The following is a 22,835-nucleotide window of genomic DNA, read 5'->3' as shown; positions in this document are numbered from 1 at the left end:
TAAAACACAAAAACACAGTCACTTGTGTTAAAATGAATTCCACCTCTTGAGACACAACATTCCTTGTCCAGAGAGTACATAAGGCACCAAGACTGTAAGAAATGCCGCCAAACTGGGCTTTTAAAAGCCGGTGGCTTCAGGAATTCCGAGTCGTCCGCCGTGCTGTTCACAAAGCAACGCGTGATCTCGCAAGATTGCTATAGCAACCACAAACATGGCTGCGCCCATGAGCAGCTCCGGATACCAAGTTGAATATTTAAGATCAAAATTATGCCGTTTGTCAAAATTTGTTCTGCATCTAGGGTTATCGGGATGAAATTAGGTATTGTTAGTGAATCGGCAGTGAATCGTGGTTCATTAAATTTTAATCGATTTTTGAATCACGGATTGAAATGGATCAATAGATCAGGGATCGATCAATAGTCACACCTCTAGTAGGCCGGTAGCTGTAACTTGTATATTTCACTCTCGTGGCACATCTCGTGGAACTACATAATTTTTACGTAGAATGATTGATAACGATATTTAGAACGTAGAATAAAAAGTTCTCCATTCAAAACCACGCACACTGATAGTTATAGCACCTTGAAATGTTCAAAATTAGCGCGATGAGTAATCTAGGTCAGCTTTCCAGCCAATGAGCGAGCGCCTAAGTAGGCCGTGACGTAGTATAAACAAAGATGGCTGCGCCCACGGAGGGCAGCGTGGAGAGAGAAAATCGCCAAAAAAAAAAAAAACCTTCTGCAGCAAAGTATAAATGTCTTATGCACCTCCCGTCAGTTGGAAATGAAGACTCTGAACCGTTTTCGAAAAAGAGGTGGGATACATTCCGTATGTTCTGACTGGAAGGAAACTGACGGGATTGAGCGGACAATTGTCGAGAACACTGAACCACTACAACATCTCGAATGTGAAGATCTACTGAGCAGTACAGGCTTTCATCCTACTTGTTATCGATGGTTTGTCGACAAGAAGCGAATAGCTGCCGCTAGAAAGAGGCAGACAGCCAAAGCTGAGTCGGCTCAACAGAGGATTTCCTCTCCAAAGCTATTACGATCTAGAACAGAAGGTTTTGGCCAACAACAACTACAGCACACCAAAAAGAGGAAAACAGAAACAACGCTTGGATCGTCTGGTACAGAAAAAAGCCGCATATTACCACCTGTCTGCATAATATGTAAGAAAATCGACAGATTTATCACAGCCAAGGGTAAAAGAACAACAGCTAAACTTGTAAAAGCTGAGACAGTTGATGGAGGTAAGTAAAAAGATAGTTGTTAAAATAAATCCTATAAAAAGTCCTAAAATCTTAATGGCTGGCCCAACCAATCTATTAAATACATGTAGGCCTAATGAGGGATGTAAACCCCCAAGCTTGTTCCAAATTAAACAGGTTTTATCAAAATTGAATTTTTTCATGAATAAAGAATTCATAGGCTAAAATGATATGATTTGACCACATGGCTATTTCTTTTGTTGTGATTTTTGTTGGCATTTGATGAAACTTAGGCATATTGTTTTATTTACTTTTCTAGGTTTGTTGTGAAATGCTGCCGAGGCAAAAAAAGATGAAGGCGTGCTTGTACATATCAGGCTTTCGTCTAAACCGGGCAACAGGGGCGCTGCGCCCTCTTACTCTCGGCGTGTGCCCCCTTACCGAAATGCCGATTGAACCCCAAGTCACACTTAGGCCATGCACTTATATGCTACTGCACAACATGCAATCTTTCTCAAAACGATCTTTTCTCCGTGAAAACATCCCAGCAACACCACGTGACAATGTGCCTGATCATCAAATACGTTATAATTACTCCAAAAATATTCCAATCATAGTAGATACACCGCCAGACGGTGCAAAAACAATCCGAATTGGCGTTTCAGACTGAGGCGCCATGTTTGTTTACTTGTCGCGGCTGCTCTCGCGAGATTTGACATGGGTTGCATACAAGGTCAGCTGACTTGTAGAGCGAGATTTCTCGAGACTGAATGACCTTTCACCCACCGGCGCGGGAGCTTTTGACAGAAGTAGTTTGCGAGTTGTTTTTGTTGACACTTGGGCATTTAAAGATGTCATCCCACGGCATGAAACGGAAGAAAGCCAAAGACTGTCCGGGGCAGAAGAAGATTACTTCTTTCTTTTTCAGTGTTGACAGACAATTTGTTACAATCTCCCTCTCAGATAGCCTCAGAATGTCCCATTGTAGCCTCAATTTTTCAAAGGCTTCGCACGGCGGAGAGGGGGGGACAACCGGGACCATCCCCCCCCGCTTTGCTCCCTCGCCATGGTGAGCGCCCTCATACTAAATTTTTCTAGAAAAAACCCTGCATATTCGTGAAAAAGACTGTATAGCAATTGAGGTCTGCTACCACAGACCATGCTATGCTGACTACACCAAGTTTCTTACAAGAAAACAACCTGCTGGGTAGGTTTATCTTTCAGAGATGATATTATTGATGGATACAGCTTGAGGTAGTTGCTGGGTAATATGCATTTTTATGCAGGGGTCTAATAGAATGAGTTATAGCACTATTCATCATAACCAAGATGCCGTCACTTACATCCCCACTAGAAATTACTGATTCAGCATGTGACAAAAGTGCCCAAATGTCCCCCAAATAATGAGGCCACTCTGAGAAAAAAAGTGTAAAAGAATGAGAAATATCGAAGGAAATATTATTACCTATTAATTATTTCTGACAATCATAGAATTTTTATTCACTTATGTGCAGGTATCTCGTGGAGAACTTTTATCACATAGTTGGATACATATTCGAGACCAGAAAAACCATTTCAGAAAGTAGTTCCAAGATAAGTTTCCACGAAAGTCATTTTCTAGGCATTCTACGTGTTACAGCTACCGGCCTATAGTGGACGAGCTACACTAAATTGCCCCAGGAGTCTGAATAGACCGGCATCCCATCCAGGATGTATTCCCGTCTTGCACGGACTGTTCCTGGGACAGACTCTGGATCAACCACAACCCTGACCAGGACTCAGTTTTAACAGAGTGACCACATGGAGGCAGTACCAAACACTAAACAAGCAATCAAACCACAGCTACAAAAAGAAAGCCAAGCCGATTCTATTCAATCTTTCCAACTGTATTCTTGCAAAACTGCTATTAAATGATGAGATACAATATTAAAGGGGCAGTGTGTCATATGTAGAGATCTCTTACCAGTGGAATGAACTGAAATTACAATGAAAACACTGATGAGCTTTCCCCCTCCCTCTTTGTGCATTTTAAGGGAAATCCTGAGCAGCTATTCTTGGGTTTTGCATGACGTCATATCCGCCTCATTAGTTATTCAAAACTTTAGCTGGTGGTCTACCAAAGCTCAGCTGACAAAACGTTTGCACGGAGAAGGTGCATTGCTCGCATGAAAAATGCCTTACGCTTGCGTTGTTTTAGGTTTTTGAAATGATCAAACCGTGAAACTGATAAAAAGTTTCTTCAGGGTTCCCCGTGAACTAATAAAAAAGGGTGAACGAACACAGGAGTTCACAAAAAGACGTCGAGAAAGGTGGCTTTTGAACCTCTGACTGAAATCGAACGGAGCCGAGCCGAAGCACGCTCGAGTTTCACTTGGTGAGAGGTTCGTATCACCCTCTCAGCTCTGTCCTTAGTGTTTTCCCAAGTACTTTTCTTGCTATGTGTCATTATTTTATGGTACTTTTTTTTTAGTCACGAAGCGCTAAAGTCCCCAGCTGTTTCTTTGCTTACTCCTCACAAAGTCCACATGCATGAAGACCGTGACAAAATTCTTCCCCAGCCATACAGTTACAACACGCCGTGATCACTTCTCCGTCTTGTTTAACTAAGATCCAGGTCTTTAAAGGGGTTTCTGATGATCTTTGTGAGCGGTGTAGAAGGACGTCTGCAACACCAGATAGTTCGAGATGTCGGGGAACTCGACTGAAGGGTAGTTTTCCAGATCGTATGACAAATCCTTCTTTCCCAGACTGTAGGGGTCGATTCCACTGCACATAGCAATCTTCTGAATATATCTAAAGCGAGCAGTGGCTTCTGGATTACTCATACTGCATTACTGCCATCTACAGGTTTACCTTTGACCGTGCACTGACAGTTCCATCATTCTGTCGCTAAATGAACAGCTGATCACACCGAGGTGCTCGCTGAGCGCCGATATTTATTAGTTTGGTCCTGCGTTTCCTTTCCTTCGTATATAACATAACATCTTTTCTTCTCGCTTTCTTTCCGTTACTTTAGTCGGTCTTTCACGTTTCATTCGCGCACTCACGTCCTCCATTTTTCTCTCCTGTTTCAAATTTGTATCCCACAATGCCTTGCGTGAACGGGGAAAGCCCATCACGTGATGCATGACATAGTATCTTGAATTGGGTCATGGTGAAGCAGGAAAAAACAGCCGAGAATTTAGAGCCACATGACCCTGAATTAATTGTTTTATCTAAAAAAAAAAAAAAAAAAAACACGCATAAAATTGGAAGTCTATGATTCGAATTCAGTAGCTTTCGGTCCACTAAACAAAAATAATTGGGTGTCAGGGAGAATTCTTTTTATGATGATGAATGAACCCTTTATTGTCACTGTTACCAGTGAAATTGACCATCAACCAGTCCTTACAGAGGGGGAACAGGACAGGAAGACAGGGATAAAAGAAAAAGAAAAGAAAAAAGGAAAGATGAGGAAAAAAGAACACCCCCCCACTATGCTCCTATCAGGAGTACAGTGTGGGAACATTTAAAAACCTCCGCAAAAGCACACAATAACACAAGTACACTTTGAAACATGGGACTTGAGGGGGGGAAAGGGGGGAAGGAGGAGGTAGAGGTAACCCAGCGCAAGCAAGCAGCCGTCCGCTCCTGCAGCCATGCAAGCGGCGCTGGTCACGCACCCGCTCATCACACTGGGGGTGAAAAACGGCAACCGCGGAAAATTGGGGAAGGAATGCGAAGAATGCGAGGGTGTCTCCCAGCAGGGACCTTCTGGGGGAAATGTTACCCCAGCAACGGCCTTGATCAAGGCCAGTGCTGTTCAGGGAGCCAAATGTCGATAAGATAGAGATTGTTTAGTCTTTCAAACAGACGCAGTCTTTACACGTCCACACCACTCGTCCATATCCGTCCATTTCGTCCATTCTGTTCAATTCAACTCCATTTGGTCTCCGAAATGCGTATTCCTTGCAAAGCTGAAAGCTGCTCCGAGATAACAACCATTTTGTGGTTAAAAGTTCTGAATGTCCACAGTCCGAGTGCCAACAGCTTTGCCCACCACTCCAATCATATCGGGCAGCTTTGTGGGGCTTTGAACAGCTGTCACCGTTGTCTGATTTCCTTGATATACCAGGGCAATGCCTAATCCAATCAGCAAAAGTCCTGTAATCATGGTTCCGAATAGGTAGATATCTTCAATGTCCTCCACAGACGTTCCGGCAGGACAGGTGGGTTCCCCCAAACCCAGAAACTGTGTCAATTTCGTTAGGAGACCAGTTTATCAAATCCATGCTTTTTTAGTTTAGAAATTCAATGCGGAGAGAGTCTCTCAAAAAAAAAAAAAAGGTATAGGCAGACGAGACGAACAAAGAGCACAAGCAGGGGAAAAAAGGAGAGGAGAGCAGAGATGCGACCGCCTTCTGTGAGACCAACACTTGAAAAATCTGAAAGGCAGTCTAGCTTTAAGGTGTCTTAAGCCTCAGATTAAAAAATCCAAAAGATGGAAAATCCAATACGCCATAAATAGTACTGAAATTCCATATTGAACGATTTTTCTCGTCTGAGCTCATATCCAGTCCACGTCTTCATTTTCAAAAAACTCGGATACAACTGCCACAGCGGGTTTTCTTGTTTACTAGTTCTGTGTTTCCCAAAGTGTTTTTTCTGTGGAATCCAAGGGGATCCACAATTTCATTATTTTCAATCAGGTGGACTTTGTTCTTATTGCTCTACACATAATTGGCTCTAACTGTGCACCATTATGCAAACTCGCTTTTAAGCCTAGTAATTTTAAAACAAATATAAATGCAGCTAACGAAATAAACTGAGATCCTCAGCCTCTCCTCCTTCTTTTTCTTCTTAATGGAAATGACTTGTCTGAGTAAATAAAATCATCATCATCATCATTATTATTATTACTTCATTCTTCATCAGTAAACTCTTTATCCTGATTAGGGTCTTTTTCGATCTTGAACCAACCCAAACAAAAACATTAAATAGTTTTCTTAATAATAATAATAATAATAATAATACCACCACCACTGGGCAGCATATGTGTCAGCCCTGTGATGACCTGGCGACTTGTCCAGGGTGTACCCCGCCTTTCGCCCATAGTCAGCTGGGATAGGCTCCAGCTTGCCTGCGACCCTGTAGAACAGGATAAAACGGCTAGAGATAATGAGATGAGATGAGATGAGATAATACCACTGTCAGTAATGGCTCAGAGAACACGCGTTCAGAACAGCCTTCGAACATGGTCGCTCAGAACTACAAACCCTAAGAACCATAATGTCCTCTGTCCCCTGATTATTAATCACGTCACCTGCATCTCATTCAGTAATCAGCCCCTCACCTATATAAGCACAGCTCTCACACTTGGACTTTGCGAAGTATTGTTCAGTGTTCTCTCTCTAATGTACTGAGCTGGTTAATTACTGCCTGTTTATCAGTATATGACCAGTATTCCTGTTTTGTCTTATAGTCTAGTCTACGTTGCTCTGTTTACTGATCGCTATTATCATCATCGTTAGTGGTTGTCAGAATGTAGGCACTTACAGATGCAGGGGAGACTGGGGCAGAGCAAACTGCAGACACAATTCAAAGCGAGGTCAGGAACTAGCAATGGTGGAGCGATCAGTAAACAGAGCAACGTAGACTAGACTATAAGACGAAACAGGAATACTGGTCATATACTGATAAACAGGCAGTAATTAACCAGCTCAGTACATTAGAGAGAGAACACTGAACAATACTTCGCAAAGTCCAAGTGTGAGAGCTGTGCTTATATAGGTGAGGGGCTGATTACTGAATGAGATGCAGGTGACATGATTAATAAATGAGGAGACAGAGGGCACTGTGGTTCTTAGGGTTTGTAGTTCTGAGCGGCCATGTTCGAAGGCTGTTCTGAACGCGTGTTCTCTGAGCCATTATTGATAGTGGTATTATTATTATTATTAAGAGCAACTTCGTAGTAGGCATGGGGTTCCCCCCCAGTTTTTAAGTACCAGAGTGGCGGCTACAATTATCGACTGTCCATAATTATCGACACCTTTTCAGATTTACCAATTTAAAAAAATTTTACAAAAGGTGAGTTTTTGGTTACAATAGTTGTTACCTCCGCCAAGGAGGTTATGTTTTCGGTAGAGTTTGTTTGTTTGTTTGTTTGTTTGTTAGCAACATTACGGAAAAAAGTAATGAACGGACTGCTCTGAAATTTTTTCCAGAGGCGTGACTCGGCACAAGTAACAATCCATTACATTTTGGTGGTGATCCGGATCACCTTCTGGATCCTGGATTTTTTTAAAGGATTCTTGGCGGAGGTCTGCGCTCTCTGAGTGCTTTTTTTGTTTGTTTTTGGTTAAGTAATCAACTGGAAGACACACCCTCGTCATTTGATCTTGTCCTCTGATGACACAGCTCCCTGAGTGTTTTTTTTTTTTAAAAGCAAGATCAGCAATTTGAGGAAAACCCGGACATTATCATCGCAGGTAAGCATGGTGGAAAGATCACGGACATGTTTTTACTGATCAAATTCACCGATATTTCATGATCTCCTTGTCGAAACCTACTTTATTCCTCACACTTTCATTTGACAGTCGCCATTTTGTATCGAAACGCGTTTGAGAAGTCACGTGAGGTGTCGATAATAGTGATCACTTTGTCCACCGTAATCGACACCCTGTGGAATTAAGTGACATTTACAACTGTTATGGATCGATCTTTGTGTAACGTTGAAGTACTTTAAGTGCTTATTTATTTATTTTCTGACCCATAACAGGATGGAATGTTTATAGCGTATTTGGAATCCTATTGCAATAAACAGAATTTAATTCCTATATAAAAAAAATTATATGCTTGAAATATTCAGATTTTTGTGTTCCATTAATTTTTTTTTCAGTTTGTGGCAAATATCGACCACATATTACAATATCAGTAGACATTTTATATTTTGGTTTGAGGAATAATATGCGACCTTTGGCCTGGATTTTCATGCGGTTATAATATCAATCGCCTGTTGAGATTTATTGGTAAACCATAAAACTAGAAATTAATACAAACAACGAATGATTAACAAAATGTGATCTACGAAAATACTTAAAGTGGAACAAAAAGATTTTCTGACACAGGTTAAACATTATCAGTTCATTTGTTTACAAGCATTAGAATTACTTCCTCATTTACATAAACACCGACATCTATATATTTATATAAAAGAGATTTTGTACAAAATACAAGTCTATAGGGGTGTTCACACGGCAACTTTTACTCCGGTGTAGCACCGGGGCTGCCCCGGTAGAGCGTTCACACGGTACAAAGTTATACCGGTGTCGCCCCTGAAAGCTGCTTAAACCGGTGCAAATCTAACCCTGCTCGGGAGGCGGTTTAAGAAATTTACTCCGGAGTAAATGCTAGTTTGCGGGGCAGCACCGATATAAAATGGGCCGTCTGAACGCTACAGGGGTAGACTCGCTACGCGTGAGGAGAGTTGATTACATAAGGGTATTGCATAATTTGCATCCTGGTATTTTGCGCTTCCAAAATGGCGAAGATCAACAACAACAGAACTGCGTGTCTTCCAGTGTTGCCAGATTTGGCAGTTTTAAGTGCATTTTGGCGGATTTGAACATATTTTGGGATGGAAAACGTCAGCAATATCTGGCAACACTGGTGTCTTCATCCACGTTGTTTTCCCGGCGCTTGGTGATGCCATGACAACCGGGAAAAAGTACATTTTCACGCATGCGCATATTTCATTTCCGCATTATTACTATCGGAAATGATAGTAATAATGATAGGAAATGATAGTAATAAAAGGAAATATCAAAACTTTATTACTATCAAAGGAAATGATAGTAATAAAAGTTTTTGCTACTATAGCACGGTCGCAGAAACTGCCGTGTGACCGCAAGTGGGGCTGCACCGGTGCTAACACGCTTCTCTCTAGTAAGCAGGGTTGTGACGTGTGAACGCTGCGCAAAATTTACACCGGTGTAAGATATATCGCAACAAAATACATCGGTGCAGCATCGATGCAAATATGTGCCGTGTGAACACCCTATATGTCAGACAAATTTTAAAAACTTAATACCACACACTGATTCACTTTTTTCTTTTTATAAATAACCATCTGGATGTTGATAATTGTGGAATGGTGTCGATAACTGTGGACAAAAGGTGTCAATAATTGTGGAACGGTGTCACGTGATCTGATACGCTAATGCCGCTTTTCCACTACAAACGCGGCTGAGTCGGGCTGAGCCGTGCCGTGCTGAGTCGAGCTGAGCGGGGCTGTTGGAGTTGCATTTCGACTACAACCGCGCTGACCCGTGCTGGCTGGAAGTGGGTGGAGACATTGGGTGGAGTTAGCGAAAGTGGGTGGACGTCAGGTGATGTCGTTAAGCAGCGCAAACAGTGACATCAGTGAGCTTTTAAGCGGTAGTCTCACGACCCGAATAGTAAACAATAGACATGGAGGACATGGAGTCGTTAGTGTTGCTGGTCTTGGTTCTGTGGCTTGTTGTCACCGACAACGCCAACAGATACTGGCAAGAGCGTATAGATGAGGTGAGGCGCATAAGGCTTCAGAAATTCTCGTAATTCGTAATTCTTCTCCTTCCGGGTTTACGGTGTTTACAGATCCCAGCGCGCTCGCGGGGCGTGTGTGGGCATGTGAGGACACTCCTCCTCACCAATCAGTGCACAGGGGAGTGTCTGCTCACGCCCCCAGCCTCACTCGGCTCGCTTTGGCTCGCTTCAGCCCTACTCCAAAACCGTGCGAGTTTTAGGGGCTAAGCAGGGCTGAAGCGAGCTGAGTCGTGCTGGTTTTTGGTAGTCGAAACGCGAGCCGTGTCGGGCTGAAGTGAGCTGAAGCGAGCTGAAGTGAGCTGAAAAAGGGTAGTGGAAAAGGGCCATAAGTAATCAGGAATCAACTCACTTCCCCCCAGTGGAAGTTTGAGTAATTATTAATGGACAATTTACGTATTGAAAAGTCTTTTATACTTTTGCAATGGCCATTATCGTTAAGGTGTCGATAATTGTAGCCACCGCTCTACTACTATGTAATATTTTTTGTCAGAAGTTTAAGACAATGAAAATCTAGTGTGTTCAAACTTTTGGCTGTCACTGCATAACGAACAAATAAGAAAAAAAAGCATGATCATATAAAAAACATTTGAAGAGTGTAATTATATTCATGAAGTTTAGGCTGAATAAAAATTTGAGAAGCTCTGTACTTGTTAGCATCCAGTCAACTCAACTTGTATGAATTAAATAAATTGTTCATGGTTTTCCCCAAAGCGGGCCCGACACGCTTGCTCGGCCTGCCGATACGCTTAGTCGCTTTAGTTAAAATCCGATACGCTTAGATTTATACCGATACGTTAAATTTCCTACCCACAAGTAACTAGATACATAGGAGAGCAAATAACAGATCCATTTACATATTGACTGATATTTGTGTTAAACAAGCGGTCTTTTTTTCCACCGTCTGTCAGAGTAATACAGAGGTGCTTGAAAGCTTGTGAACCCTTTAGAATGTTCTACATAAATATGACCAAAAACATCATCAGATTTTCACACAAGTCCTAAAAGTAGATAAAGAGAACCCAGTAACCAAATGAGACAAAAATATTATACTTGGTCACTTATTTATTGAGGAAAATGATCCAATATTACATATCTGTGAGTGGCAAAAGTATGTGAACCTCTATGATTAGCAGTTAATTTGAAGGTGAAATTAGAGTCAGGTGTTTTCAATCAGGTGTGAGTGGGCACCCTGTTTTATTTAAAGAACAGGGATCTATCAAAGTCTGATCATCACAACACATGTTTGTGGAAGTGTATCATGTCACGAACAAAGGAGATTTCTGAGGACCTCAGAAAAAGCGTTGTTGATGCTCATCAGGCTGGAAAAGGTTACAAAACCATCTCTAAAGAGTTTGGACTCCACCAATCCACAGTCATGCAGATTATGTACAAATGGAGGAAATTCAAGACTATCGTTACCCTCCTCAGGAGTGGTCGACCAACAAAGATCACTCAAAGAGCAAGGCGTGTAAAAGTCGGTGAGGTCACAAAGGACCCCAGGGTAACTTCTAAGCAACTGAAGGCCTCTCTCACATTGGCTAATGTTACTGTTCATGAGTCCACCGTCAGGAGAACACTGAACAACAATGGTGTGCATGGCAGGGTTGCAAGGAGAAAGCCACTGCTCTTCAAAAAGAACATTGCTGCTCGTCTGCAGTTTGCTAAAGATCATGTGGACAAGCCAGAAGGCTATTGGAAAAATGTTTTGTGGACGGATGAGACCAAAATAGAACTTTTTGGTTTAAATGAGAAGTGTTATGTTTGGAGAAAGGAAAACACTGCATTCCAGCATAAGAACCTTATCCCATCTGTGAAACATGGTGGTGGTAGTATCATGGTTTGTGCCTGTTTTGCTGTATCTGGGCCAGGACGGCTTGCCATCATTGATGGAACAATGAATTCTGAATTATACCAGCGAATTCTAAAGGAAAATGTCAGAACATCTGTCCATGAACTGAATCTCAAGAGAAGGTGGGTCATGCAGCAAGACAACGACCCTAAGCACACAAAATATTCTACCAAAGAATGGTTAAAGAAGAATAAAGTTAATGTTTTGGAATGGCCAAGTCAAAGTCCCGACCTTAATCCAATCAAAATGTTGTGGAAGGACCTGAAGCAAGCAGTTCATGTGAGGAAACCCACCAACATCCCAGAGTTGAAGCTGTTCTGTACGGAGGAACGAGCTAAAATTCCTCCAAGCCGGTGTGCAGGACTGATCAACAGTTACCGGAAATGTTTAGCTGCAGTTATTACTGTACAAGGGGGTCACACCAGATACTGAAAGCAAAGATTCACATACTTTTGCCACTCACAGATATGTAATATTGGACCATTTTCTTCAATAAATAAATGACCAAGTATAATATTTTTGCCTCATTTGTTTACCTGGGTTCTCTTTATCTACTTTTAGGACTTGTGTGAAAATCTGATGTTTTTGGTCATATTTATGCAAAAATATAGAAAATTCTAAAGGGTTCACAAACTTTCAAGCACCACTGTATGTCTGCGTGGTATGATGTAAACAAACTGTAATCTTTTGGCTAGGTCAAGATCACGTGTTCAAACCGTCCAATAAAAACATCGAAAGAAAACGTCAGACATCCTGGAATTTTCCGATTCATTATAAGCGATCTCGTTGGCTGCCGATGTCGTCCCCCACCAGACGGGCAAAGCCGAGTGATTTTAATAAGCTAGGAGAAGACTCGCTGGATAATTTGATCCACATCAGCATGGATGACCGCGAGATGGACGATGAGAGGGTTGGCCAACATTGGGCCAAGCAAAAGCCGAGGAGAATTAATCTGCTTTAAAGGAGTAGAAAACTTTAATTCATTAGTTTGGTTTTGCAGAAAGATTATGTACTTACAGTATAAACACTCTCACGAAGTCAGACATGCCACCCCTGTATGATAGCAAACTGTAATGGTTGTTTTGAGATATTTGTGGGGGGGGGGGGGGGGGGGGGTTTCCAAAGCGGGGTGCGCCCCCCTTTGGGCTCGGAAAACTTTATAAAATGCATTCAGAAATGGTGACCTCTGGTGGCTTTTTACAGTGAAAATAAAGGGCAATCAGTACCATTTGAATACTTATAATATTAAATCATACAACTTCAGTTATTCTGTCAAACTTCAAAAATATTTGCAAATGAACATAAAAAAACTGTTTTTTTAGAATATATATTCTGAAAAGAAATCAAATGATTATCAAAAAATAACTGAGAAAACTTTATTCTATAACTTCAAGCAACAAGAAGTGTTTTCTCTCAAAAATGACAAATTACAATATAAAAATATCAGCAATTAACAAAACATTGGTTCAAACACAGTACATCGATTCCAGTTCTACGTGAATTTGATAGACAGGATCCCCATCATAACATTCTTCAGACCTTGATTAGCTAAAAAGCATGCAAACCTACTGTAAAACTTTCCACATTCATATATATTTATTTATTTATTTATTTATTTATTAGTGCTGAGTGCTGTCAAAGTTAACGCGATAATAATGCGTTAACACGATCTCAATTTAACGCGATTAAAAAAAATAGAGCCGTTAATGCAAATTCTAATTTGGCCCTGTGAGTCACGCGTAGTTCCTGTTGAGGCTTGTCGCGCGCTGCTTCAATAAGAGTACGTGTGAGTGATGGAGAAAGGCACAGACATATAAACATCCTCGCCGCCATATTGGATGGAGCAAAGTGGAGATTCTTCAACCGTCTCTGGTATAGCGTCTAGACAGTAGCCGAGAATAAAGATGCCTGATTCATGTGCTGCGTTTAACTGTACCAACAGGTTTACCGTCCAAACGAGATCACATGGGATTACCTTTCACAGGTGAGACTGGAAAATACTTTTCAATACTGTTCTTTCAGTCTTCAGTTTCCCAGCTCAGCTCCACCGGGTAGGTGTAGAGTTATAAGCAGTGAGAATTAGAGAATACAGTGCCACACTATGATGAACGTTTTTGAACGTATGATGAATGTTTTTATTTTTGTTATCTGTTTTTCTTCTTCTTTTATGGCAAATACTTCTCTTCAAAAGAAACTAATGAAGAGTAAAATAAAACATTTTTTTATTTTCACAGTGATATGCACTTTATTTTTCATCCCTTGGTTTTCTCATCTAATATGGAAGTTATGGATGTCAGTGGCTGTGACAAGACGTGTTATCCTCTGCAATAAAAAAAAAAAACATTGGTACAAAGCAAGCCCATTCACTTTTTTATGCTGATAAGAGAATTACAATGGTTTTTCATGTGACAAAAATGTGCGATTAAATTGCGATTAATCGCGAGTTAACTATGACAGTCGCGACATTAATCGCGATTAAATATTTTAATTGCTTGACAGCACTAATATATATATATATATATATATATATATATATATATATATATATATATATATGAGTAAATTGAAAATGGAAAAATGCTTGAATCTGAGTACATATATAAATGAATCATAAATGAAAATCTAAAGATATACATATTGTAAGTATGAACGGTCATGACTAGAGCATCTTGTATTGCAGTCATTCAACCAAACTAAAATATAAAAAGTATTTGAAAAACAAGTATTTGGTATAAACACATACAACTAATCTGACTAGAGACAACAGATATTGAAAAAAGTTTACCTGTACATATACCTTGATTTTGGAAAGCACCAAAAACTGTATATAAGGTACTGTATTCCTCTTTAAATTTTTGGTACACGGTCTTAATTTTGCCGATCGTTTTTCTTGCTTTTTTCGGCGGCGGGTCAGACGGATCGGCTGAAATGTCAGCCATTTTTTGCTTCTTCTAAAGTACAAAATGTGCGCGGGGCTCTTATTGGTCGAAATTTGATAAAACCGCTGAGGTTAACCAATCAGAGACCGTGTTTCGAAAGCATTGGCTGACATTCTAGTAATAGCGCCCTCTGCCGGGAGACTGGGAAATCGCAAGTGTAGGAATTCTGGCGGCAAATTTGAAAATATCAATTATGAGCAAAAACCGTAATAATCGACTTCAAAGTCATAATAGCGTAATTGGACCACCGAAACCGTAATGATTACGGGCAAACCGTAATGGTTGGCATGTCTGCGAAGTGAAGTTGTCTAAACGTGTCAAATATACTGTAGCATCATTTCAAAAAATAATCATCAGCATTTTGGGCAGTGTGACGTCACTGGGATCCATTTAACAAACGAAGGCTCCGGATTATTCTTTTGTTAAAGGCTCAGCGACGTCAGACTGCCAAATACGCTTATCATTATTATTCGAAATTACGCTACATTTGACACGTATTAACAAATTCTCTTCATGAATGTGTTTAAGTACATAATCTTTCTGCAAACTTAAATGTATGAATTAAGTTTTCTTTTCCTTTAAATATGTTTTAATCTTAATCTAGTCCATTTAATAAAGTGCCAAAATTTAAACTTTTATAATATGCAGTTGCCTTACTTTTCTTTTCAGTGCATCTTAGTTATACATATATTACAGTAATTGCATCAGAAACATTCTAAATCATTACAGTTATAGTAATACAGCAACTTATTTTAAAGTGCATATTCTGGACCAATTTCGGGTTTTTTATATGAAAGTATGTCCCTTTACACACTCATCCAGAAGGCTAATTATGCACAAGGCCATCTGTCTACAGCAGAAAAAAATTAAATAAAACGCGTCTGGAAAAATCCCAAGGGAGTCTGGAGCCAGATTCGTGACGTCACCTGCGGAAGCGCCAGCAGGCTGCGAGAGCTTTGCACGGTTTCAGTGCACAGCCTGTGTAGACCAAGCGCTCCCATTTCTCTCTCACTGTCCGGTCTTTTGGGAAACGATGAGTACTAATCCCATCAAGATTGGTGTTGCTACACCCTCCTACGATACATCGGTTAACCATTTTAATAATTACGCGATAACGTTGAAGAAATTTGCAGAAAACCACCAGGTCATTTTCTCATAAACAAACCAGTGCTGATGTAGGATTCAGAAGGAGGCGTCCCGCATGCGACGTCACGAAAATCAATGTTTGCCGGGAAATCCAAATGCCAAGTTTTTTCAGAGGTGGACCAATTCACCTCAAATGGCTCGATTTCAACTGAATTTTTCTGGTATTGCGCAAGATTAAAAAAAAAAAAAAAATTTTGCACAAAATGCAAAGTGTGACAGATATTTGACCAAAGTTTAATATAAAATAGGAGAATTACATCGATCTTACTCCTGAATTTACCCGTGATATGCACTTTAAGGTGGCAGGTCTTGGGTTCAGATCCCTTTGTGATCAACAGGAGGTCATGATGATCGATTCTCTTCATTGGGTTGCATAAGACGAAGCAAACCACTGTTCATATTCTCATGCACATTTTTGCTACACCACTTGATGATGGATAATGAAGGGATCTTTGTAGATTTTCAATCTATCATATACCTAAATAATCTATAACAAAACAGTTTAACTTGCATGTTGAACTTTAAGGTGAAATTTCAAAATGTGTATACATTTAATACTGTTGGCGTTCAATTGTCTGTGTATTATCATGCCAGAATTTAGGCTGGGCTGCCAACTCTCATGCAATGAGCGTGAGACACACGCATTTGATTGTCTTCACACGCTCACACGCCATACCTCCGATTTCTCACGCTAGAAAAAAAAATCTAGTTTATCTATCTAATCTAGGCTACCCATTGCGTCGCGCCAACCACTTGCGATTGATCAATTACGCCTTACGCACGGCTAAACAGGCAGAGAGGTGTTCCCTTCTGTACACACTCCCCTATGGTAGGTGGCGCATCTAATGATGCTGCACTCGCCGGAAGTTGGATAATTGCCTACCGTCAATTTAGAGGAAGAGGAGAGAGAAGAAGGTATCCGAGTTGAAGACGGGTGTCTCAGACAGGTTTGTACATATGCACGCCAATGTGTGGTGTTACTGGCATAATTATGAACTTATATAAAGTTTCTGAATCGTTTTAGCCTATAAGTGTTGTGAGAATATTTAATGCCATATCGAGAGCTGTGTACTCGGCATGCTAAATCATTATAGGCCTACTGCCGTGCCACAGCCTCTATCTTCCCCAACAAGCAGCACGAGAGAGCACCTCCTTAGCACACGTTTATTAAGGCGCATTTTTAGTTTGTTTACTGCATGTTATCATACTTTATGACTTTATTTGAAGCCATACTGGGAATGTTGTAAAATAAAGCAAGTAAGAGATAATATTACAAATGCAAGAAGAGCCATTAGCCACCATACCTATTGTTTATTTACAGGGTATTTATTTTTAATTATTTATGATGCATGTAATTGCTCAGTTAAAGTAAATAAAGCATGGTCACCTGTAATATCAAAGAACTTGAACTTGTGAATAATTAAAAAAAAAAGACAGAGAACAATATACTGAGGAGACAGGGTTTCAAAGAGGGCAAGACAGGTAGAGGATATTTGTCAGATAACAGGCCCTGACGAATGCTCTATTACTAATAAGAAACATAGATAAGAAATAAATTAATAAGAAATATATTAATATAGCTTAGGCCAAAAAAAAAAAAGTGTGTTTTTTTTCTGGTTACCCAACCGACCCTAAACTTTTTTTTCGTTTTTTTCACAGTCGTGACTTTTACATATAACCCAACCGCGTGAACCGGAAGTTTGTGTCACTCACTGGGAAAATCAGGGCTTTCCACAAGCGCCGGCTGCCGGCCATACAGCCGACTACACAATTAAGTCCAGCCGGCTACTTTAATGACTTATTTTTGTAGCCCACAGGCTCTAAATATTAATTTTTGATTTTAATAAAATTAAATGTTTATCTAACGGACTGACAATAATGTCAAACTGAACCACACTCATTTAAGTTGTGATTCGCGCTGTTTGTACCAATAATAACCACTAATTCTCCGCCGACTTCGTTGATCAAGGGAAAGTAACTCATCCGCGGCCCCGACATGCGGTGAGTGCGTGCGCACTCGGCGGAGGCAGTAGTGTGTCGGGGCCGTCGGAGGGAACAGAAGCAGAGATAACGCTTATTTTGTCTTTCACCTAGAGACATGATTCAAACTTTAAAACGGAGACAAAATTATCCCGTGTGGATCTGGCATTCAACTTTTTTGCTAGGTTCTATACTGTTTGATCAGTCACAGATCAAACACCATGAGCAAATCTGGAGAAATTCAGGCTTTATAATGGGTGTCTATTGCGTTACACACCAGTGGAGCTCAGGAGTTTAGAGTGTAGGCAGCTTGAAAAAAAAAAGCTCTAACTTTCTCATTTCTCAGCCACAATTTTCACTCTACACACACAATTTTCTCAAAAGTTGTAGTCACACATTGTGTGAATCAAGACAAGTGTCTACCTGAGCGATAGGATTTACAGTTTTTGAATGAGAAGCCTGAAAGTAAGGAGAGGACAGCCGCGCTCTCCCATAGACTCACATTATAAACGTGGCAGCGCTTTTACTGCAAAATCAGAAAAGTCACTTGTTTTTAACTCGCTCTAGTGTCCACATTTTTTACACTAGGGACAAAAAAAAAAAATACATTTATGTGTTCATGGGAGCCTTGTAGCACTCAATGTGAAAGAATTTTGTGAATAGCTCCTTTCATTTCCGTGTAAATCAGCGTTGTTCGAGGAGAGGGAACTCTGAGAAAAAGCGCTCTTTGCTTGTTATGTTGTGCCTTTTCCCTGCACCGTTACCAAGGCGACGAGCTGCACTCAGGGAGCAGAGAGGGGCCGGGCTGCTCTCTCTCTCTCTCTCTCTCATGGTGTATTGAGCTGTTATATTTACAGAAAAATTCATGTTAAAAGGTGTCTCATGCTGCATCAGATTCATCAGAAGGTGGTAACTCAGGTGACCTGCAAAGAAATTCATTATATTTTGTGAAATTATTCCTGTCTAAATATAGGTTATGGCAGCCATCTTGAAAAAAAATTCAAAAAAAAAAAAGCCTGCCTACCGACCCTAGTTTTGAAATCTACGTAACCGGAAAAACACACTTTTTTTTTTGGCCTTATTTAATTATGACCAAAATTTTTAAGCCCAACTTTGTGTGCACATTCCCACCTATGGCCAAGGTTCAGCTTTTTGTGTTTCAATACTGTTCAAACTTAATCATTTTAATGTTTCTTGTAGCACATGCACATTTTGCTTACTGTTTAAGCATTTTATTTGTTCTTTTGCTGTTGATATTTTTCCCCATGCCAATCTTCTGCTGAACCCAGTGGTGGGGAAAGCCCTTAAATGCATAATGAATAGTCAGTGAGGGACAATCTTATTTTTTGCAACAGTTATTAAAAACTTAACATTTAGTTTCAATTCAGAAGGTGTTTAGGCTTAGCTGATGAAATATTTTCAAACATGAACTTGCCTTTAAATCTGAAACACAGGTCTATAGAGATCTTGCAGTCACGTGACCGGAAAGTACACAACCGCCATCTTGTCGGTCAAAAACACCGCTGAATACTGCTGCACTCGTGTACAGAATGGATCAATTTCAACCGACGGAGTACACGGCTCATTTTTCTAATGAACAGATAACTAGATATATGTCTAAAATAAACAATCTACAGATTTGTGACCCTTATGGCTTACCGGACGGAGTTTTCACGACCGGATTTTGAACTGCAAGCGGAATACCCGGACGTGTATAATTACCTCATTAACTTTCCCTCGCTGTTCAGTGGTGAAGCACTGCGTGCCTATAAATCTCTGGACAGTTATCTTTACAGAAATTCAGGATTTGTCAGCGACTCAGATGTGACATCTTGTAAACAAGAATCCTCATTGGACGGGTAAGTCACTTAAGTATTGAGTATAGCACTGACCAGCCGATTATAGAATAGAATAAGGTAATTCCAGCTGTAATTCCAAATCGTCTGTCTTGTTTACATGGATCTGGCGTTGGAGAGATAGAGGCTTAGCAGTGGAGGTTTGAGTGGCTGTTTTCTGAGCTTAGTCAACAGGCCGGCTCTGCAGCCTCGCTTTTGCTTCCGCTCCCGGCGCCGCCTCCTTCGCTTTGCCTCCGATAACAATCCACGGAGACCCCGCTGGTCTCGCTATCTCGTCTGGAATGTTGTGCAGGCGATGGAAATCGATACAAACCGTCATTTTCTGCTGGAAACCAATGTCCAGTAGAGCAATTCCAGCGTTATGGACGTGACACTTGAACTCAAAATGGCAACAAATGACCCAGTGCATGTTTTATTGTCTCCCAGTATTTAAACAGGTGTTGCATATTTTAAGGCTGTACCATACTGGAGAAGTGATAGAACAAGAACAATTCCCATAGTACATCTAGGGCATGCCAGAAAACGCCAATAAAAGATGCGTTATGGATGTGACAGAAAAAGTATCACTTTTCTTGGGTGACTGTACATTTTTATCAAACTCTGTGAAATTGTAAACCTAATGTCGAAATGGAGATATCCGTTTGATAGAGGGGTCCAAGGTGAATATTAAAAAAAATCTTTGTTTAAAATATTTTGTATTTCATGCAGAGTTTCGGAAGGAAAAGTCAGCATTATGGATGTGACGAAATTCCGTTATGGATGTGACGCGTCTGAAATAGACATGGCATATGTTTAGAAAATCAGCAATTTAACCACCATAACCCTTTGAAAAACTCTCTAAATATCAGCTAAAACTATCAAAGTTCTTAAATAATATTTAGGATGGCTATTGTTTTGCTGTTTTGTGGATTTTAGCATACATTTCTGTGGCTTGTGGCAATAATATAGAATTGTACATGATCAAAGTTGATTTTAGCTTGGGTTTTACATTATAAGAAAGAAAGACTGACAGTGACATATTAGGTTGGTTACAAATTGGTTCAACTTATTCACATCTGTAAAATACAGGCCTAGGTGAGATCTCTGGGAGTGGTTTTGATGTATTACATCATGTTGCTTTATTTTTGCATGGTGAGGTTGACATTTACATGGAATTGCCCAGTAAGTCCATACGGTTGTAGTGGATATTGAAGTCCGGTACAGACGAACAACACGCAAAAATACACACAAAAAACATAAAAAACGTGCACAGGTACACTGTAAAAAAAAAAATAGTTGAGAATACTTGAAATTTCAAGGCAACAGTCTACATTAAGAATTTTATGTTTTGCCAACGATGTGCCCATGATAATCCAAACTATGATAAAACTTATCTTTATTAAGAATTCTTAATTAAGTCAATTTTCAATTCCTCATTCTGCCAACATAGATTTCTCTTTTTGCTGAACAGTGGCATTCACAGTAGTGCAAAAAGGCAATTGAGGTTATCACAATTTTTTTTGGGGGGGGGCTTTTTTCACCTCTATTTGGATAGGACAGTGTAGAGACAGGAAATGAGCGGGAGAGAGAGAGACGGATCGGGAAATAACCTCGGGTCGGAACCGAACCCGGGTCCCCGGATTTATTTATGGTATGGCGCCTTATCCACCTGAGCCACGACGCCCCCGAGGTTATCACAATTTATCATTAAACTATACATGCCTTTTTTCATTGTTCCACACAATTACAAAACTTCAATATTGAAATAAAGTTTTTAAAACCTACGTCATGGGTGTGGCTCAGGTGGATAAGGCGCCATACCATAATGCTGCGTTCATGTGCTATGGGAATTATGGTAAATACCAAACGCCGACATGGAAAGCACACATGAACGCCCCCTCTTGTGGTATTTTCCACTGGGCAACTCGTAGAAAATTTTGCTACACGAGTTGCCGAGATGAGATGAACTTTAACCTTTTCAACATGGCGGCGAGCAGTACAAGACACTTGAATGCTAAGCATTGTACGCTACTAAAGTTTTTTTTACTAGTACTAGTGGGTAGTTTTTGGTGTCTATGCAATGTTGCGTCATTAACAAGTGTAATATAATACGTTAGAAATCCGTTTCCTTTAAAAATGTGTTATGGTTTGTTTTTACCTATCCAGAGCAGACGCTATTGCTAACGATAGCTAACTAACTATTGCTAACTTGAATCTGGTCCACCATCTTTAATTTGTCAACAACAACAAAAGCATGTGAACACAACACACTGGTAAATACCACTTCCCAACTGGAAAATATCATCTTCCCATAGCACATGAACGCAGCATAAATCTGGGGACCCGGGTTCGATTCCGACCCGAGGTCATTTCCCGATCCCTCTCTCCCGCTCATTTCCTGTCTCTACACTGTCCTATCCAAATAAAGGTGAAAAAAGCCCCCCAAAAAAGTCTGATAACCTCAATTGCCTTTTTGTACTACTGTGAATGCCACTGTTCAGCAAAAAGAGAAATCTATGTTGGCAGAATGAGGAATTGAAAATTGACTTAATTAAGAATTCTTAATAAAGATAACAGTTTTATCATAGTTTGGATTATCATGGGCACATCGTTGGCAAAACATAAAATTCTTAATGCAGACTGTTGCCTTGAAATTTCAAGTATTCTCAACTATTCTTTTTTTTACAGTGTAGGGAGAGCTTGTAGCCGCAGCCGTCGTAGTAGAATTGTATATAGTAGGGTTTTCCAGAAGAAAAGGTAGAAGTAAAAGCAGAAGTAAAAGCAGAAGTAGAAGGCGGAATATGGCGTTTGACCGACAAGATGGCGTCTGTCACAATCTGGATCGGCTGTGACGTCACATGCAAGTGCTCCATGCAGAGGGACAAGTGAATATCAAACTGAATACAAAATTCCCACTTGCTGCGTGGTGGGTGGAAAAATTTTGCCGTCGACCCCCCAAAAAAATCTCACTCCAAGGAATTTCGAAAAGTTGGCAGCCCCGATTTAGGGCTTTAATTTTTTTTTCTGAGGAAAACACTACATATTTAACTATGTATCACTCACAAATACCCACCGTTATAACCTAAAATAAAGCAGTTGTCATTGTTAGCTACATGGCTAATTATGGAGCCTTGCACTAACTTCCGCTAGTTCGCTAAATTAGCTTGTTTCCTAGCTAAGCTAATTTGTAAAGTTTGTTTTACCTTCCATGAAGAGTTTCCTCCGACTTGTTTGGCGTTTGGTAAAAAACGACCATAACGCTTTAACTTCCAAAGAGCCTTGGTTGTTGTATTTTCTTCAGACAT

The 22,835-nt window shown here is 40.3% G+C and overlaps 1 protein-coding gene across 1 annotated transcript in view; it reads right to left on the bottom strand.

The window, feature by feature from the left end:
* The window catches only part of rec114 (REC114 meiotic recombination protein), an 85,197-nt gene extending 62,362 nt beyond the window's left edge, over positions 1-22,835 (bottom strand). Inside the window, exon 1 of the mRNA XM_060923106.1 lies at positions 22,734-22,835. Coding sequence (XP_060779089.1) covers positions 22,734-22,835 — 102 coding nt within the window. The remainder of the gene's footprint in view (positions 1-22,733) is intronic.

The sequence above is a fragment of the Neoarius graeffei genome, chromosome 6 (genome assembly GCF_027579695.1).
Source record: "Neoarius graeffei isolate fNeoGra1 chromosome 6, fNeoGra1.pri, whole genome shotgun sequence".
NCBI classification, from domain to species: Eukaryota; Metazoa; Chordata; class Actinopteri; order Siluriformes; family Ariidae; genus Neoarius; species Neoarius graeffei.
Note: the sequence above shows the minus strand (reverse complement) of the source record. Positions and strands in the feature narration are given on the sequence as shown.